Consider the following 15,207-nt stretch of genomic DNA (forward strand, 5'->3'; position numbering starts at 1 on the left):
TGTGTGTGTGTGTGTGTGTGTGTGTGTGTGTGTGTGTGTGTGTGTGTGTAGCAAGGGTCTTGCTATGTAATCCTGCCTGTCTCCCCAGTGCTGGGATTAAAGGCATGTGTCACCATACCCAGTTCTTTGTTTCCTGATACTCAAATTTAAAGTTTATTTACCTGTTTGTGAGAAGATGCTGTTTGTCTTAAGACTTTACAAAAACCTATTCCAACTAGGGATAGTGGGGATACAACTACAATCCAGCACATGGAAGTCAGAGACAGGAAGACAGGGAATTTGAGGACAGCCTAGTACACATGGCAGGAGCGTGCTTCAGTCCAAGGAAGGAGGTACTGCTAGATTATTCCTCCTGCCTTGTTTCTATTTGTTTTGTGCTGCTACCATTTTTGGATCTCTCTTATTCTGAAGCCTATTTTCATCAGCTACCATCCAAAGCACTTTTTTGGGAAATATAATTTCTCCACAATATGATAAACTTTTAAGTTATCTTTTCATTGCTGATTTCTGCTGTAATTGCCTTTTGGCTAAGAAACATACTTTAGATAGGCATGGTGACATATACCGTTAATCCTAGCACTTGGGAGGCAAAGGCAGGAGGATTTGTGAATTTGAAGCCAGCCTGGTCTACATGGTGAGTTCTAGGACAGCAAGGACAACATAGAGAGGAAACAGAGACTCTGTCTCAAACAAACACCCATAATGAAATATCCTATGTATCACTGTTGTCCAATAGGATTCCATAAAGTAAATGTTGTATATTCCATAAATTGTCCAGCGAAACAGTCATCATTTGGCTAGTCAGTACTTGAAATATGACTTGTGCAACAGTTCAGGAAGTGGGCTGTTCCACATTATTCAATCTTTTTTTTTTTAACTTTCTTTTTCTTTAAAGATTTATTTATGAGTTCTTTATCTGTACACACACCTGCATGCCAGAAGAGGCCATTAGATCACATTATAGATAGTTGTGAGCCACCATGTGGGTGCCAGGAATTGAACTCAGGACCTCTGGAAGAACAGCTAGTGTTCTGCTGAGCCATCTCTCTAGCCCCCCAATCTTTATTTTTAGTGGTTTGTTTTTATTTCATGTGCATTGGTATTTTGTCTACATATATGTCTGTATGAGAGAGTGTTGGATCCCCTATTACTGGAGTTACAGACAGCTATGATCCACCTTGTGGGTTATGGGAATTGAACCTCGGTCCTCTAGAAGAGCAGCCAGAGCTCATAACCCCGAGCTTTCTCGCCAGCCTCAAATCTTTATGAATTGAAATGGCTACCTGTGGTTAGGGGCTATGAGTTTGAACAGGACGAATATATATATATGACTTCATATTTATTTCATAATACTTAAATCTTTATGATGTGATGTTTGTTACATTTTTATCAAAAGTCTATTGTGATTAGAATGAAAGTATATCTGTAATTTTGGGGTATGTGCCTCTTAGGTCAAGTTTGTCAAGTATATTATTGAAATTTCTCGTGTCTTTTATTGGTCACCTTTGTCTGTTTGTTCTAATAATTGCTGAGTAAAGCATACTTCAGTCTCCTACTGTGATGTGGATTTTCTGTTTTTTCCTTGCATTGCTAATATATATCTTGACTTAATTCTATGCTATATTCCTATTTAAGAAATGTAAAATTTGAAATGTATGGTTTGCAATAATGTTCATTTGTATTACTCACTGTGATACATTTTAATTAAGCATAATTTAGATAAACTTAATCATATATAAATTGAGCTGAGCATGGTGGTCCACACCTCTAAGCCCTACACATGGGGACTGAGGCAGAAAGAAAGATTGTCATGAAATACAGGCCAGTTTGGGTTACAGAGTCAGATCCTGCCTCATGAAAAAAGTTTATAAGTTAAAAAGACACATTCTGTATCACCTAGTTATTTTAAGGTGTGTGACTCCCAGGGTTTTGATGCTTGTGAACAAAATAATACTGTCTTAATTCTAGACAGTAGCTTAATCAGTGTTTTTGAAATTTCCTATGATAAAGACAAGTTTGGGGTTTCATTTTCTCCCAACACAGTACAATTTGATGCATGGTTCTACTGTGCATGCCTGGGTCATAGCTTGTACCACATTTAACTCCAGGTGCACTGTACTCTGACTACAGGCAGGGTCATGGATGGCAAAGTTTTACAATATTTTCTAAATACTCTCAGTTTCTGGTTTATTTTTTATTTTTTAATTTCTCTCTCTCTCTCTCTCACCCTCACCCTGTCTGGCCTGGAACTCTCTGTGTAGACCAGGCTGATCTTAAACTCAGAGAGATCCATTTGCCTCTGCCTCCTGAGTCTGGCTTTAAAGGTGTGCATCACTACACCAGGCTTATCAGAGATTTTTTTTAAAGCTTAGATATAAATAAAGGTCCATGTGGTCCATGTAAGTCTCTGCTTCTTATAGTGATATGAGTGTGATTCTGTCCCTTTAAAACATCTCTGGCTTTGAGCAGTTCTCCATCAGGGTGTTTGCAAGTTTCCAGTTTCCATCTTTACCTCTGCACCAGTGAGGAGCAAGAGCAAACAGCCAAGACGCTGCCTGTGTCCTTTGCAGGGAAAATGGCTTTAAGAAAATAGAGTTTGTGCCTTTATGTCTGCTTGCTCATCAAATTATTTAGATGAGTTCGTTTTAAAAAGAAAGGTAGAAAGAGAATGAGTTGGCATTTTAAATAACTTTCTACATGATTTTTCTAATTTCAGGTATTAATCATGGTGATCTTAATGACCATAACATTTTAATAGACCTCAGCAAGTCAGCCTCTGGAGATGCTGTGTACCAAGTCTCGGGGATCTTAGACTTTGGTGACATGAGCTATGGCTACTACGTGTTTGAAGTGGCTATCACCATCATGTACATGATGATTGAAAGCACAGATCCTATACAAGTGGGAGGGCACATCCTTGCAGGGTTTGAAAGTGTGATCCCTCTGACCCCTGTAGAGAGGAGTGTTTTGTTTTTACTGGTATGTAGTCGTTTTAGTCAGTCCCTCGTCATGGCCACATACACTTGCCAGCTGTACCCAGAGAACAAAGAATACCTCATGATTACAGCGAAAACTGGATGGAAGCATTTACAGCAGATGTTTGACATGGGCCAGAAAGCCATAGAAGAAATCTGGTTTGAAACTGCCAAGTCCTATGAATCTGGAATCTCCATGTGACCAGAGAAAAGTTTGTATTTCCTTTGGCAATTAAAACTCAGCTGGGCTCAGATCAAATTTATGAAGGATTTTCATGCAGCGTTAAAACTAAAATGATAAAACAGGTCCACTCTAAATATGAAGAGGCAAAGAAAGGTCTGGTTTTTACAGCAATCTTAGGACCATCTTTTACACTTAAGAAAGTTCTACCTGAAGCATTTGCCTAGCATGGAAGGCCCTGGGCTCATCCTCAACACCACAGAAAAGAAAGACATAGGCACAAGTGAGCATGTCTTTGTGCAGGTCTTGCTTGCCTTTTATAAAAAACATGATAGCCAGGCCATGGTTGGAAGGCAGGCAGATCTCTGAGTTCAAGGCTAGCCTGGGCTACAGAGTGAGTTCCAGGACAGCCAGGACTACACAGAGAAACTCTGTCTCAGAAAGAAAATAAAACAAAACAAAACAGGAACATACGTGATGATGTTTGATTTGTAATCAGTCTCCGAAGGCCTATTCCAGTCCTTAAATCAATTACTTTAAAACTGAAAAGAATACAGATGTATAGCTATATTCACATATTTGAAATAATTCACATATTTTAAATACCTAGCCTACACACACATAACTCTTAGGAACTCATTGATCTCACCTCTCTAGAATCCCACTGGGATTAAGGGCATATGCCACATGCCAGCCTGTAATTGCTCTTTATAGAAATCTGTAAAATTAGTGAAATGAAGCTCATTGCATATTTGGCTTAAATTTTACCTCAGTATTTCCTTTACTAATTTATTTTCATGTCTCTTTAGTATAAGTGTTTTGTTTTTCCTGTTTTAAGACCAGATTTCACTGTGCTGTCCATACTGGACTCAAGCTGTCAAACTCCTGAGCTTAAGTAATAATCCTGCCCCATGCAACCAAGCAGCCAGGACTGTAAGCATGCGTACCACACTCAGCACATTCGTCTACAGACCACTCAGGTCCAGAACTCTAGTCATTCCAACACCCCGACAATAGGTATCTCTCTGTGTGAGTGTGCCCTGATACTGTAACAGCCTATCTGTCTGCCTCCCTGCCTTATCTCCCTGTCTGCTGTCTAAACTTCCCAAACTAGGCATTTTAACTCCTGTCTTGGTTTCCTTTTTTGGAAGATCAAGATAATGGTTGTACCTATCCCAGATAGTTAATTGTGAGGGTTTTGTAAGAGACTATGGCAGCCTCTTAGCATGGACTATGCCACATAGTAAAGGCATAGTAGTTACTAAATAATGGATCACATTCCAGGTTACCCAAGCTTGAAAATATTGGTGAGACATGACATGTTGCTTGGCTTTCTCAGACTCAGTCAGTGAGCTCTGCTGCTTTCACAAGTCAAGATATTAGGTTAATAAACCTGGAGGAGGTCTGTCTTTGTGGCTTCCTTAACTTTTCAGTAGTACATGCTATAACCCAGTGCTCATCTTACATGCACTACCTTATTTAATCTAGAAAAGAATCATAGATATTCTGATGATTAATCTCCATTTTTTAGATAAAGAAATAGAGCCTTTTAAAGCTGGATTAATTGACTCAAAAGAAAGCCCAGGCTTAGATCTTAAATTAGGTCTTTGGGCTGTAACATCTGTTCCTAAGCAGTACAGAATCTCATACTTCTTCTGCCTCTTCTTTCCTCTTCCAAGACACACATGCACACAGAGATTGAGAGACAGAACAAATGAGATCATTCACATGTGAAACACTTAGGATGCTCACACTTAAGGTTTTTCTTTAACTTGGCTAATCAGGAAACTGGGGACCAGAAAAATGGGCTGAAACTTTGGTTTCACTCACTCCAGATCAGTGTTCATCCTGTTATATAATGGAACCCTGCAGGTTTTTCTCGATTGTTTTTGCTAATAGGGATTCTCTCCACTAAATTCCTAATGCAAATATGCTGATTTCTTTATGACATTAAATATATACTGAATTATATTGATATTTTACTACTTGTTCTTTTTTTCTTCTTCTCAATTTTGAAAATCTCCTTATGGCTTGGAATTCACAGGGCAAACCAGGCCCTGAGTACTGGCCAGGTCCAGCCTACATGCAACTAATTTCTAAGCTTCCCCCTTTCAAAAACCCAGATCCAATAATCTGTGCACCCTACACAGAAGACACTGCCCCTGTCCAGTGGACTACGGTATTAAGCCAGACACAGTTAACCCACTAGCTCTTCAAACCCCAACAAAGCGACAAAAACTAGGAAAGATTGGAAAGGAGAAATGGACGAAGAGGATTCTTAAACTTAAAACGAAAGTTATCCCACTGAAACGGTTAGATCTGAGAAAGGAGAAAACGAGGCTAGGAGGCAGGACGAAGGAAACTGTTCCGGGCCCAGGCTGGACTAGTAAGCGAACCAAATACAGCAGCTGCTCCTCTGGCCTCCATTAGAATGGTACAGGAGAGAAAGCGAAAGTGAATCGCAAAGCGTAGGAGGCATCTGGGTTCCGCTTGGCGCAGGACAGGCTCTTCCCTCCTTCCTCCAGTCTTTCTTAACACAGACCCCAGCCTAAGCCACGGCTGTGCTTCTCCAGCGTCCACGTGGGCTGACTATCTCCGCCCCGGCTCCCGGAGGACTTCCGCGTCGTCGTCGCCCCGCCCCCCCTCGTAGTTCTGCGCACGCGCGGAAGCCATATTCGCCGCGGATGCTTGGCCATCCGGGTTGGTTCTTCTCCTGCGGATTAAAGCGGCGCTGATCTGCACCCTCCCTGTCTTCCTCCGGTGAGGCTCAGTCTTTTGGGGCCCGCGGAGGCGAGGTCGCCGTCTCCCGGGCTGGGGCCCTCTGCGTGGAGACCACGGCCCAGGCCCGCGGCCGCCACCGAGGAGCCGTGGGCACGATGACTTTGCACCCGCCTCCTCGGTGACCGGCCTGCCAGGGACTGGCCCCCACCGGCCGCCGTCGGGCATCCTCGCGCGGCCTGGACGGCGAGCCCGGGCTCTGAGACCCACCGGGCCGGTGCGAGGGGTGGGGGCGGCTTGCGGCCCAGCGAGCCCATTCGGGAAAGTGGAGCCGCGGGGAAGGTCCAGAGCTTGTGGCGCGGGCGCCAGGCGTGGAGGTAGCCTTGTTCACAGTCGAATCCGAAACCCGCCGTGGCCTGCTGCCTGTTGTGCTCAGGGCCACCTTTCTGTTTCTCCTTCATGTTGGAGCCGACTCCCGGCAGGTTAGCTTTCCCGCAGCCTCTCTTCGGCCTGACTTTTCTAAACTGTCAGCTCCTGTGGTCTTAGCGCCCAGCCCTTCGATTGAGCCGTCTTGAGTGAGAGAGACGTTCACCTGGGCGAGCAGACACTTCAGATGTCTGTTCAGCTTTCCAGCCTCGATTCCTGATATCCCATTATTTGGCAACATAGGAATTGGACTCAGAGGTGCCATTTTTCCCCCTACTAAGGCAGAGCTTCCATTGCTGTCTTTCAAAGAAACGGAAACGAGGGCCAAGTTTATCACCCCCAAATTGAGGACTGTATCTGACTTAAGCGATTAACCTATTGAATTTTATAGATTCTCAGCCTGTTCTACTTGGAATGTCCTTTCCTTCACCCTTCCCCAGTTCCTCCTCTTCGACTTAAGACTTTGCAACTTATTTTCCTCTCCCATCTCCAGTTTACTCTCATTTTCTGGATTTGGTTTCTCAAAAAACTTAGTTGCTGGCCATACCGTTTTCCCACCCTCGGTGCCCCTTCCACGTTGCTTTATAAGCTCTGTCCCTCTCACCGGGCTGCTGTGTTCTGAGCTCTTCAGGACAGACTTGGGCTGCCTGGGCCGGCAGCAGACCCTTGTTGTGCTGTCCCATCTTCTAGTATTAGTTTCCAACAGTGGTCTGTGCACAGCTAGTGTTAGCCGAGTGATGGTGTGTGGATCAAACCGTCTAAAAAGTAGAAGCTACTTCTTAAGTTAGGATTTTTATTTTAATGATCCCATTTTTCCCCCCCACAGGAATTACATAAAGTTCAGAAGCCATGGTGAGTTCATGACACGTTTCATTTAACTTTTGCCTGGTGAATGTTATGGCTTGTTTGAGGCTAACGTGAGAAAAATGCAACAGAAGAGGGTAGGGGGAGTCGAGTGGTGTCTCTCTTCTTCCCACTGAACTCAACCCAGGATTTCTTTGTGTAAGATGTGTGGGTGCTTTCAGTGAGCAGGCATCATCTCTCTGTCTCTCTGTTTTCCCATTGCAGTCTCGAAGATATGACTCCAGGACCACAATATTCTCCCCAGAAGGTAAATTAGAAAGTTTAACCTGCTCCAAAGACAGTTGGGCTTGTTTGTTGGTTTGTTTTGTTTCAGTCCTGTATTCTTGGGTTCAGTGTTTAGCTACATACATTTTGGAGTGCAGTTCATTCTTTATGTACTTTTGAATTAACTATGTGACCAGGCTGATAATGTCATGCATTGTTGAGTAAAAGGAGGGCAGTTGATTTTACCCGATAGTGCCACACTGATTTCTCTTGGGTCAGTGGTGCAAGAACACGGAGGAAACTTGGTGTTTTGCTGTTTTGTAGGGCGCTTATACCAGGTGGAGTACGCCATGGAAGCTATTGGCCATGCGGGCACCTGTTTAGGAATTCTCGCCAATGATGGAGTCCTGCTTGCAGCAGAGAGACGCAACATCCACAAGCTTCTTGATGAAGTCTTTTTTTCTGAAAAAATTTATAAGCTTAATGAGTAAGTGAGATCTTGGGGAAGGGTTTGAACTGTCGCACTTTTCAACATAAGTAGGATTTGCGTATTTGAGGGAGAGGTCTTTTATGTGAGATGGTAGAAATGAAGTGAGCAGTTTTTTTTTTCTTGTGCAAATTTGTGTGTTTGCTTTATTTTGCTTGGAACCTCATTGAAGCCCATTTATTGTATTATTTTTCAGTATGTTCGGTGTGTGTATAATTCACTTTAAGTGCAAAGCTAGGCACTTAGCACAAAATAGCTTTGTGCAGTGATGAAATATGTACTTTTGTGGTCCATCAATACGAGGTGTGATGTTGTACCTATTGTTTAATATCTTGAGGATTCAGAGTGGTTGTGGAAATCTAATGAAACAAAAAAAAAATGAGTGAGAGCCTAGCATAAAGCAGGCCCTCAAATTATTGTTTAGAACTGTGCAGTGATTCTGTAGACTTACACTGATTCTTTACCAAAGAAAAAGGCTTGAGGAGATGTGGGCTCAGCTCAGCCGCACGGTGCAGTCTGACTTCTGTTGAGTTTGGTACGTGGAACGCTGTTGTTAGTGGAGGCCCGACTGCTGCACAGGCCGCCTTCAGTGGCCCTGCATGCTTCATTGACTCTCTGTTACAGTTTGGACATCTACACCATGCAGACTGACCGCTCACACATCCTGTACCGCCATTTCCATTTCCCTTTCTTGGCTCCCCAAAGCTCTTGGGTTTAGTCTGTCTGTTTTGATTCGGTGACATTGCCAGGGCCTTCTGTGTGACCATGGGTTGAGAGCTGTCTGTTAGAGTCGGCTGGGCTCAGCAGTGGGCACATAACCAGGGACAGGGAGACTCCCAGAATTTATCAAGAGCCAATAGTTCTGATCTAAAAGGTAGGATCCTATGAGCCACTTCTTAAGAGGGCTGGTCTTGTCTGTGCCCAAACCAGTTGTGAATTCATGATTTTAGTTGTAGGGTCTAGAGTGTGGTGCTTTGCAGCCCTTTACTCTGTCTTTGTACTCTTAACATAGTGGCCAGCCCCTTTCCAGTGTTCATAAGCCTTTGAGGGAATGGTTTAAGCGACTTCTTTAGGGATGTCCCACAACTGTCATTTATTTTTGTATCATGGGCAACCACGATTCTTTGCACTTACAGCATTCATTGTAAGTTGAGGCTTCTCTGGTTAAAGCTGGGATCTATTTTTATAACAGTAGAGGAGTTTAGAAGGCAGTTGGGTTCTGTGTCTGGTTAATTAGCCATAGAAATGTACTCCCTGCATGGGCCTGGTACCTCCCATGGGGCCTTAGGTACACTCACTTGACCCTTACCTCCACAATCACTTAGTCTTTACTCAGCAACCTGTGGGCTTGTTTCAGCATAATCAAAGTGGATGTCTAGATTGTAGAGAGCCAGGGAAGGCTTTGGGGAACAGGCAGAAAAGGGAGTGCATGCCTAGACAACTTCTGAACTCCCCCCACCCATGTGTCCCCTCACCCCAACCTGTCAGCCCAGTCATTGAAAGTTACACCCCGAAGAGTGGGAGTGTCTTATCTACCCAACAAAACCTTTTTTCTTTGGTTTCTACTTTAGCTGCTTAGTTTTCCTCCACTTGCCCTGTCTCTAGAGGACAGGAATAAATACATCTGTGGGAGAATTGGGGCTGCATTCACATATCATTTATGCTAAATGACATTAGGTAAACATCTAAGAAGATCGCACTTGGATAGCCTTTTCCCTGCAGGTAGTCACTGTGGGGTAGAGCTGGTGAATCCCTAACAGGTGCAAGTGCTTCTCACCACTTACAAGTCAAGCATCTTTCCCTGCTTACAGTGGCTTTTTCCTTTTTTCCTTCAAGGGACATGGCTTGCAGTGTGGCAGGCATAACATCTGATGCTAACGTTCTGACTAACGAGCTCAGGCTCATCGCTCAAAGGTACGGATGGGAATAGGGTAACAGATAGCGTGTGAGTCAGATGTCTCCAAGGAAAGCTTTGTTTTGCAAAGTGTCAAGTTATTTCCATTACTTGAAAAATATTCTTCCTAATCAAATTTACAAAATACTGTGTACACATAAGAATATTAGGATGTTGGATGTTTTTGCCCTCTCGTTCGTATTCAAATTAAAGTGACCTCTGCAGTTTTCCCTAATATTTTATATATATATATATATATATATATATATATATATATATATATATATATATATATATATATATATATTTCTTTTCGGAGAGCATTTTCTTGCATTGTGTATGTTTTAGAGAAGCCTGTTACTATGTCAATCTCTTTACCCTAGGTATCTGTTACAGTACCAGGAGCCAATTCCGTGTGAGCAGCTGGTTACAGCGCTGTGTGATATCAAACAGGCATATACACAGTTTGGAGGTACTGAGTTTCTCTGGAAATACTCTGAAAACTGAAAATATTTTATGAAGAGTAAACTTACTTGTTTTGTTCTGCATGAAGGTTTTTTGAGGTGGTTATTTTGTTTTTGCTAGATTTCTTTTGGTTTTGGATTTTTAAAAAATACATTTTGAAAGATATTTTTATTTGAGAATTTCATACAGTGGGATTTGATAATATTCACCCATCATTTCCTTCCAGGTATCTTCCCACTTCTCAACCCACCCAACTTCATGTTCTTTTCTTTCCTGTCCCCTCGCCCTTTTAAATCCTTCAGTTTTGATTGTGCTATCCAAATACTCTTGGGTGTATTTAGGGCACTAAACACTGTCGCCCTACCAGGGGTCACACCCGTATAGAAAACTGACCTTCGCTCCCAGCAGCTACCAATTGCTAGAAACTCCTCAGCTGGAGGTGGGATGTTGTACTGAGGTTTTGTCTGGTGCAGGCCTTGTAAATTTCACAACTGCTGTGAACTCGTATGTGGAAAACACCTTCTTTTTTTTAAAAAAAAAAAATTATTTATTTATTATGCATATAGTGTTCTGTCTGCATGTTCACCTGTGCACCAGAAGAGGGCACCAGATCTAGATGGCTGTGAGTCACAATGTGGTTGCTGGGAATTGAACTCAGGACCTCTGGAAGAACAGCCATTGCTCTTAACCTCTGAGCCATCTCTCCAGCCCTGGAAAACACTTTCCTTGTCATCTAGTACCTCTGGCTTACAGTTTCTCTGTCCCTTCTGTGATCCTTGAGCATTGGAGGAGTGATATGATGTCCTGTTTAGGGCTGAGCACTCTGAAGTCTCTTATTCTCTACACTTCATTTTGTTTGGGAGACATCACGCAGTGTAGCCTAGACTCATCTGGAGCTCACTGCAATCTTGTACTGCCTTCTGAGTACTGGGGTAACAGATGAAGCCTTCCTCGTGAACAAATCTGCCTCCACATGTTAGTTGGCAGCTTCATCAGCAGGATACTGCAAGGCCAAAGTAACATTTTCAAGTCTGGAAACAAATTATTTTTGCATTATAATGAAATTCAGCATTGGCCTTCTGTGTCCTCATTTTCTCCCCAGCTGGAGTCCAGCTCCTAGAAACAGGTGGACTCTGTGACAGGGTTTATCTGTGGTGGCCAGAACACAAAGCGGTTATGCAGGCTTAACCTCACAGAAAGGCTTGGGCCATGTCGGGCCACTCCACTGATAGCTCTACATTGAGATTGTTCGTTTTTTAAATTGAGATTTTGATTTGTTTATTTTTCTTTGTTAAAGGAAAGCGTCCCTTTGGTGTTTCTCTGCTGTATATTGGCTGGGATAAGCACTACGGCTTTCAGCTTTATCAGAGTGACCCAAGTGGGAATTACGGGGGATGGAAAGCCACATGCATTGGAAACAACAGTGCTGTGAGTATTTCTGTGACACTGTGAAATGCAGGGGAAGGTTAAGAAGACCTGCAATGTTGAAAAAGCAGTGAGCGTTAGAGTGGTTAACATAGCATTTAATAGCAGTTTCATAGTGGCCTCAGTGTGAAGGAAAATACCTGTGGTTCTAGTGCCGTGTGTTGCAGTTTGTTGATGCCATTTGTAGCCAAATGCTAGTTTTCAATTATAAGTTTTAAGAACATGTAGTTTGCGCCTGAACTGTGAGGACAGTTCTGTTGAGATTGGGGCTCCAGAGTAAAGGTCCTCTAGAACATTGGCTCCCTCTTCTGCTGCCCCAGCTCCTGTTGACCTTCCCTGCTGTCAGAATTGTTAGTGTGAATTCAGGCATTAATTCTTAGGGACCAATCTATACTCCGCCCCCTCAAATGCACAGATTTGAAGGAAATTCTCTGTTGATTGTTTGTTTGTGTTTTTTTTTTTTTTTTTTTTTTTAGGCAGCTGTATCAATGTTGAAACAAGACTACAAGGAAGGAGAAATGACCCTGAAGTCAGCACTTGCTCTAGCTATCAAGGTGCTGAATAAGACAATGGATGTCAGTAAACTGTCAGCTGAAAAAGGTAATCCCTGTCCTCCTGCTTTGTCCAATTGAGTGGAGGGATTTATTGAGTAGTCCCAACCTTAAGTCTTTAACAGGTTTTAGATTGGTGAAGCTGCTGCTTAGGGGACATTGAAGACTCCATGCCTTGACTAAGTTCAGCCTTGATGAATTGTAGAGCTGCGGCCTACGCCATAGGGCAGGCTTAATGGCCTGAGCCTGAATAGAACTCCTAGTTGGAGGTCTTGTGTCACTGGCTGCCCTTGAACTCACTGTTAGACCAAAGCTGGCTTCAAACTAGCATTGACACCTCCCCGACCGCCTGTGCCGTCCTAGTGCTGACATCACAGGTGTACACCATCATGCCAGTGAAAGCTGCTTCTTAGGTCATTGTTTTGAAAAGAAATGAGAAAATTCCGTAAGGAAGTGCTACTTTGAGTGTTCTGTCTTGTTCCTTCTGGTCAGCACAGCTTGTGTGGGCCAGTGAGAACAACTGCCGGCCGGACTTGGAGTGACACAGGTGGTGGCTGAGAAGTTCTTGGGTGAAGAAAAGATCTTCGGGAAAAAGTCAGGGTACACAAGATCAAAGGTGTTCTGTTCCCATAAAAATGTGGGTGCGTCGTTAAGTGTAAAACTTGGGAGAGCAAGAAGAAAGTCAAGACTCAGAAACAGAGTAAGCCATGTTTTCACTTGTTTGCTGAGTACTTCTGCCTCTGGTACAAATGTATGTTTGTGTTTTAGTTGAAATCGCCACACTAACAAGAGAGAGTGGGAAGACAGTGATCAGAGTCCTCAAGCAAAAGGAAGTGGAACAGTTGATCAAAAAACACGAAGAAGAAGAAGCTAAAGCTGAACGGGAAAAGAAGGAAAAAGAACAGAAAGAAAAGGATAAATAGACAAAATCATGGATTTTATAACTCCTTAGAGGAACCAATTCAGTTAGAAGCTGTCCTGGCCTTCCACCCCGGAAAGGTTTTCTTGGTTTTTCTTCTTTAACTTGCCCATCGGGGAAATAGGACATTACATACTGAATTGGGTTCTTGTCATGTCTGTCCAGTTGGATGCTTTATTGTAATGATGGACATCTTTATAAACATCTTAATTTCAACATAATTTTTTGGAATAAAACTTGGAAAGATTGGTGATGGTGAAGGAAACATTTTTCTGTAGCAATAATTGTCAAAGATAGCACAGTTGGGGCTGGCGTGATGGCTCAGCAGGTGTGCATGCACACTGCTCTTACACAGCACCTGAACTCAGTTCCCAGTACCCACACACAGACATACGTAATTAAATATGAGCAAATAAAAAGATACCAGGGTTGCTAAGGTGATCATTGCCTTCTTTTTGTGAGAAGTGGATGCTGTGGCTTATACCTGAAATACCCTGACTTCACCCAAGTGGGCATATCACCTCCTCTCTCTGCTCTCCCGGATTGGCTTGAGACTGTTCAGTCAGACTGAGCAGGGCTAGGAGAATCTGTGTCTGTGTACATGTGTCTGTCTGTCTCTCTCTTGAGTCTGAACAGTCAGACTAAGCATGACCAGAAGAGTGTATGTCTGTGTGTGTGTGTGTGTGTGTGTGTGTGTGTGTCTGTGTGTGTCTGTGTGTGTCTGTGTGTCTGTGTCTCTGTAAAGAATACTGAGAGTCCTGACACCAGGACTGAGGCTGTCTGTGTGTGTGTGTGTGTGTGTGTCTCTCTCTGTGTCTCTGTAAAGAATACTGAGAGTCCTGACACCAGGACTGAGGCTGCCCACAGTCAGGAGCTCCAACTTCATAGAAGATGGTGTTGGAGGAATTCCAGCCTGAGGAGAAGTGGGAACAAGAAAGAGCAGCTCCAGTGAGGCTGAAGGAGCCTTGTTGCTGGGTGTTGCTCAGCCTGTCCACTTGGGGTTCTGTGTTTGGAGAGAAAAATGGAGTGCAGTTGTTAAAACGTGGTTCATGGACTACCGTCAGCTGTTACAGGAATAGAAAGTGGGGCACCATACCCCAGACCTACTTCAAATCTCTGGAGTTGAAGCTCAGTCTCATCCTGTTGTCCAGGAACTCACCTCCACCTCCACCCCAGGGCGCTGGACCTCAAGTCAAGCACAGTGAGCTGACAAGCTGGGCATGAAGATGCATTTCCACCATGCTTTAACAAGCCGTAATTTGGGAGTCTTATCCTTGCTAAAGTTTGAGGGGTAAGTTTTGCACAGTAGAATTGCCTGCACAGCTTTTCAAACTTGAGCATAAAGCTGGACACCATACCAATTAGCTCGGTATTTGGCAAGGGACCCAGACATTAGCCTGGCTTAAAAAAACAACACAACAACAAAAACGGGTTATTCCATGGCAGCTGGATGAGAGCCAATTGCCTTAGCTGGTGTCTGTCAAGTACATGATCCCAATTAGAACCGAGTTTCTCTGCAAAAGCTGTTCTACTCATAAGGGTTGGGCTGTCCAGCCCAAGGTGTTTTAATGACTTTTCTGAAATACTGTGTTGTTTATTAAGCTGATTATCACTTTTGACCTTTTTGGCAAAAGTCAAGTATATATAGTGTATTCATCTGTTTGTACCTATTTTATGCATGTGTCTACTTAAAAGGCACCTTTTATTGCTTGTTTTGGTTTGTAAGAGCTTTTCTTTCTCCCAGGCTTGTCTGAAGCTCACACTCCTGCCGGGTTTCTAAGTGCTGAGATAGTACCGTAACAGGTGTGTGCACTCTACAGTTGTAAGAGTCCCAACTACAGCTTTAGGGGTAAATTTTCTCTCCAGGCACATCACAGCCTTCCTTTGAACAAGCACTATTGTAGGCATTGTTTGCCACTTTATGGGTTTTTCTTTATTCCACCATTCTCTACCCCTTTTCCTATTCCCTTTCAACCCCCTAACACTAGTTAGGAGAGAAAAAAAGGATAGAGAGGAAAGGAATAGATCCCTGAATAAAGCTGGGGATTGGAAAGGGGACCAGGTTACCGTTAGACTACTTCCTGCTGATTAGGGGCGT

The 15,207-nt window shown here is 43.3% G+C and overlaps 2 protein-coding genes across 3 annotated transcripts in view; both read left to right on the top strand.

Annotated features, from left to right (window-relative positions):
- Positions 1-5,138, top strand: part of Hykk (hydroxylysine kinase) — a 19,321-nt gene extending 14,183 nt beyond the window's left edge. Inside the window, exon 5 of the mRNA XM_055621802.1 lies at positions 2,717-5,138. Coding sequence (XP_055477777.1) covers positions 2,717-3,177 — 461 coding nt within the window. The 3' untranslated portion in view covers positions 3,178-5,138. The remainder of the gene's footprint in view (positions 1-2,716) is intronic.
- Positions 5,139-5,802: 664 nt separating this feature from the next.
- Psma4 (proteasome 20S subunit alpha 4) lies at positions 5,803-13,550 on the top strand. Of its 2 annotated transcripts, none has more exons than XM_055621803.1 (9): positions 5,803-5,916; positions 7,127-7,152; positions 7,369-7,411; positions 7,693-7,855; positions 9,692-9,769; positions 10,133-10,221; positions 11,512-11,642; positions 12,116-12,239; positions 12,959-13,550. In XM_055621803.1, exons 2-9 carry the CDS (start codon positions 7,150-7,152, stop codon positions 13,111-13,113), a joined length of 786 nt encoding a protein of 261 aa, XP_055477778.1. In that variant the 5' UTR covers positions 5,803-5,916; positions 7,127-7,149; the 3' UTR covers positions 13,114-13,550. The 2 variants fall into 2 exon arrangements, with proteins under 2 accessions (XP_055477778.1, XP_055477779.1); XM_055621804.1 differs by lacking the exon at positions 5,803-5,916 and adding an exon at positions 6,253-6,356.
- Positions 13,551-15,207: the final 1,657 nt, after the last annotated feature.

This window comes from Psammomys obesus, unplaced genomic scaffold (assembly GCF_907164565.1).
Source record: "Psammomys obesus unplaced genomic scaffold, mPsaObe1.curated_primary_1811, whole genome shotgun sequence".
NCBI lineage: Eukaryota > Metazoa > Chordata > Mammalia > Rodentia > Muridae > Psammomys > Psammomys obesus.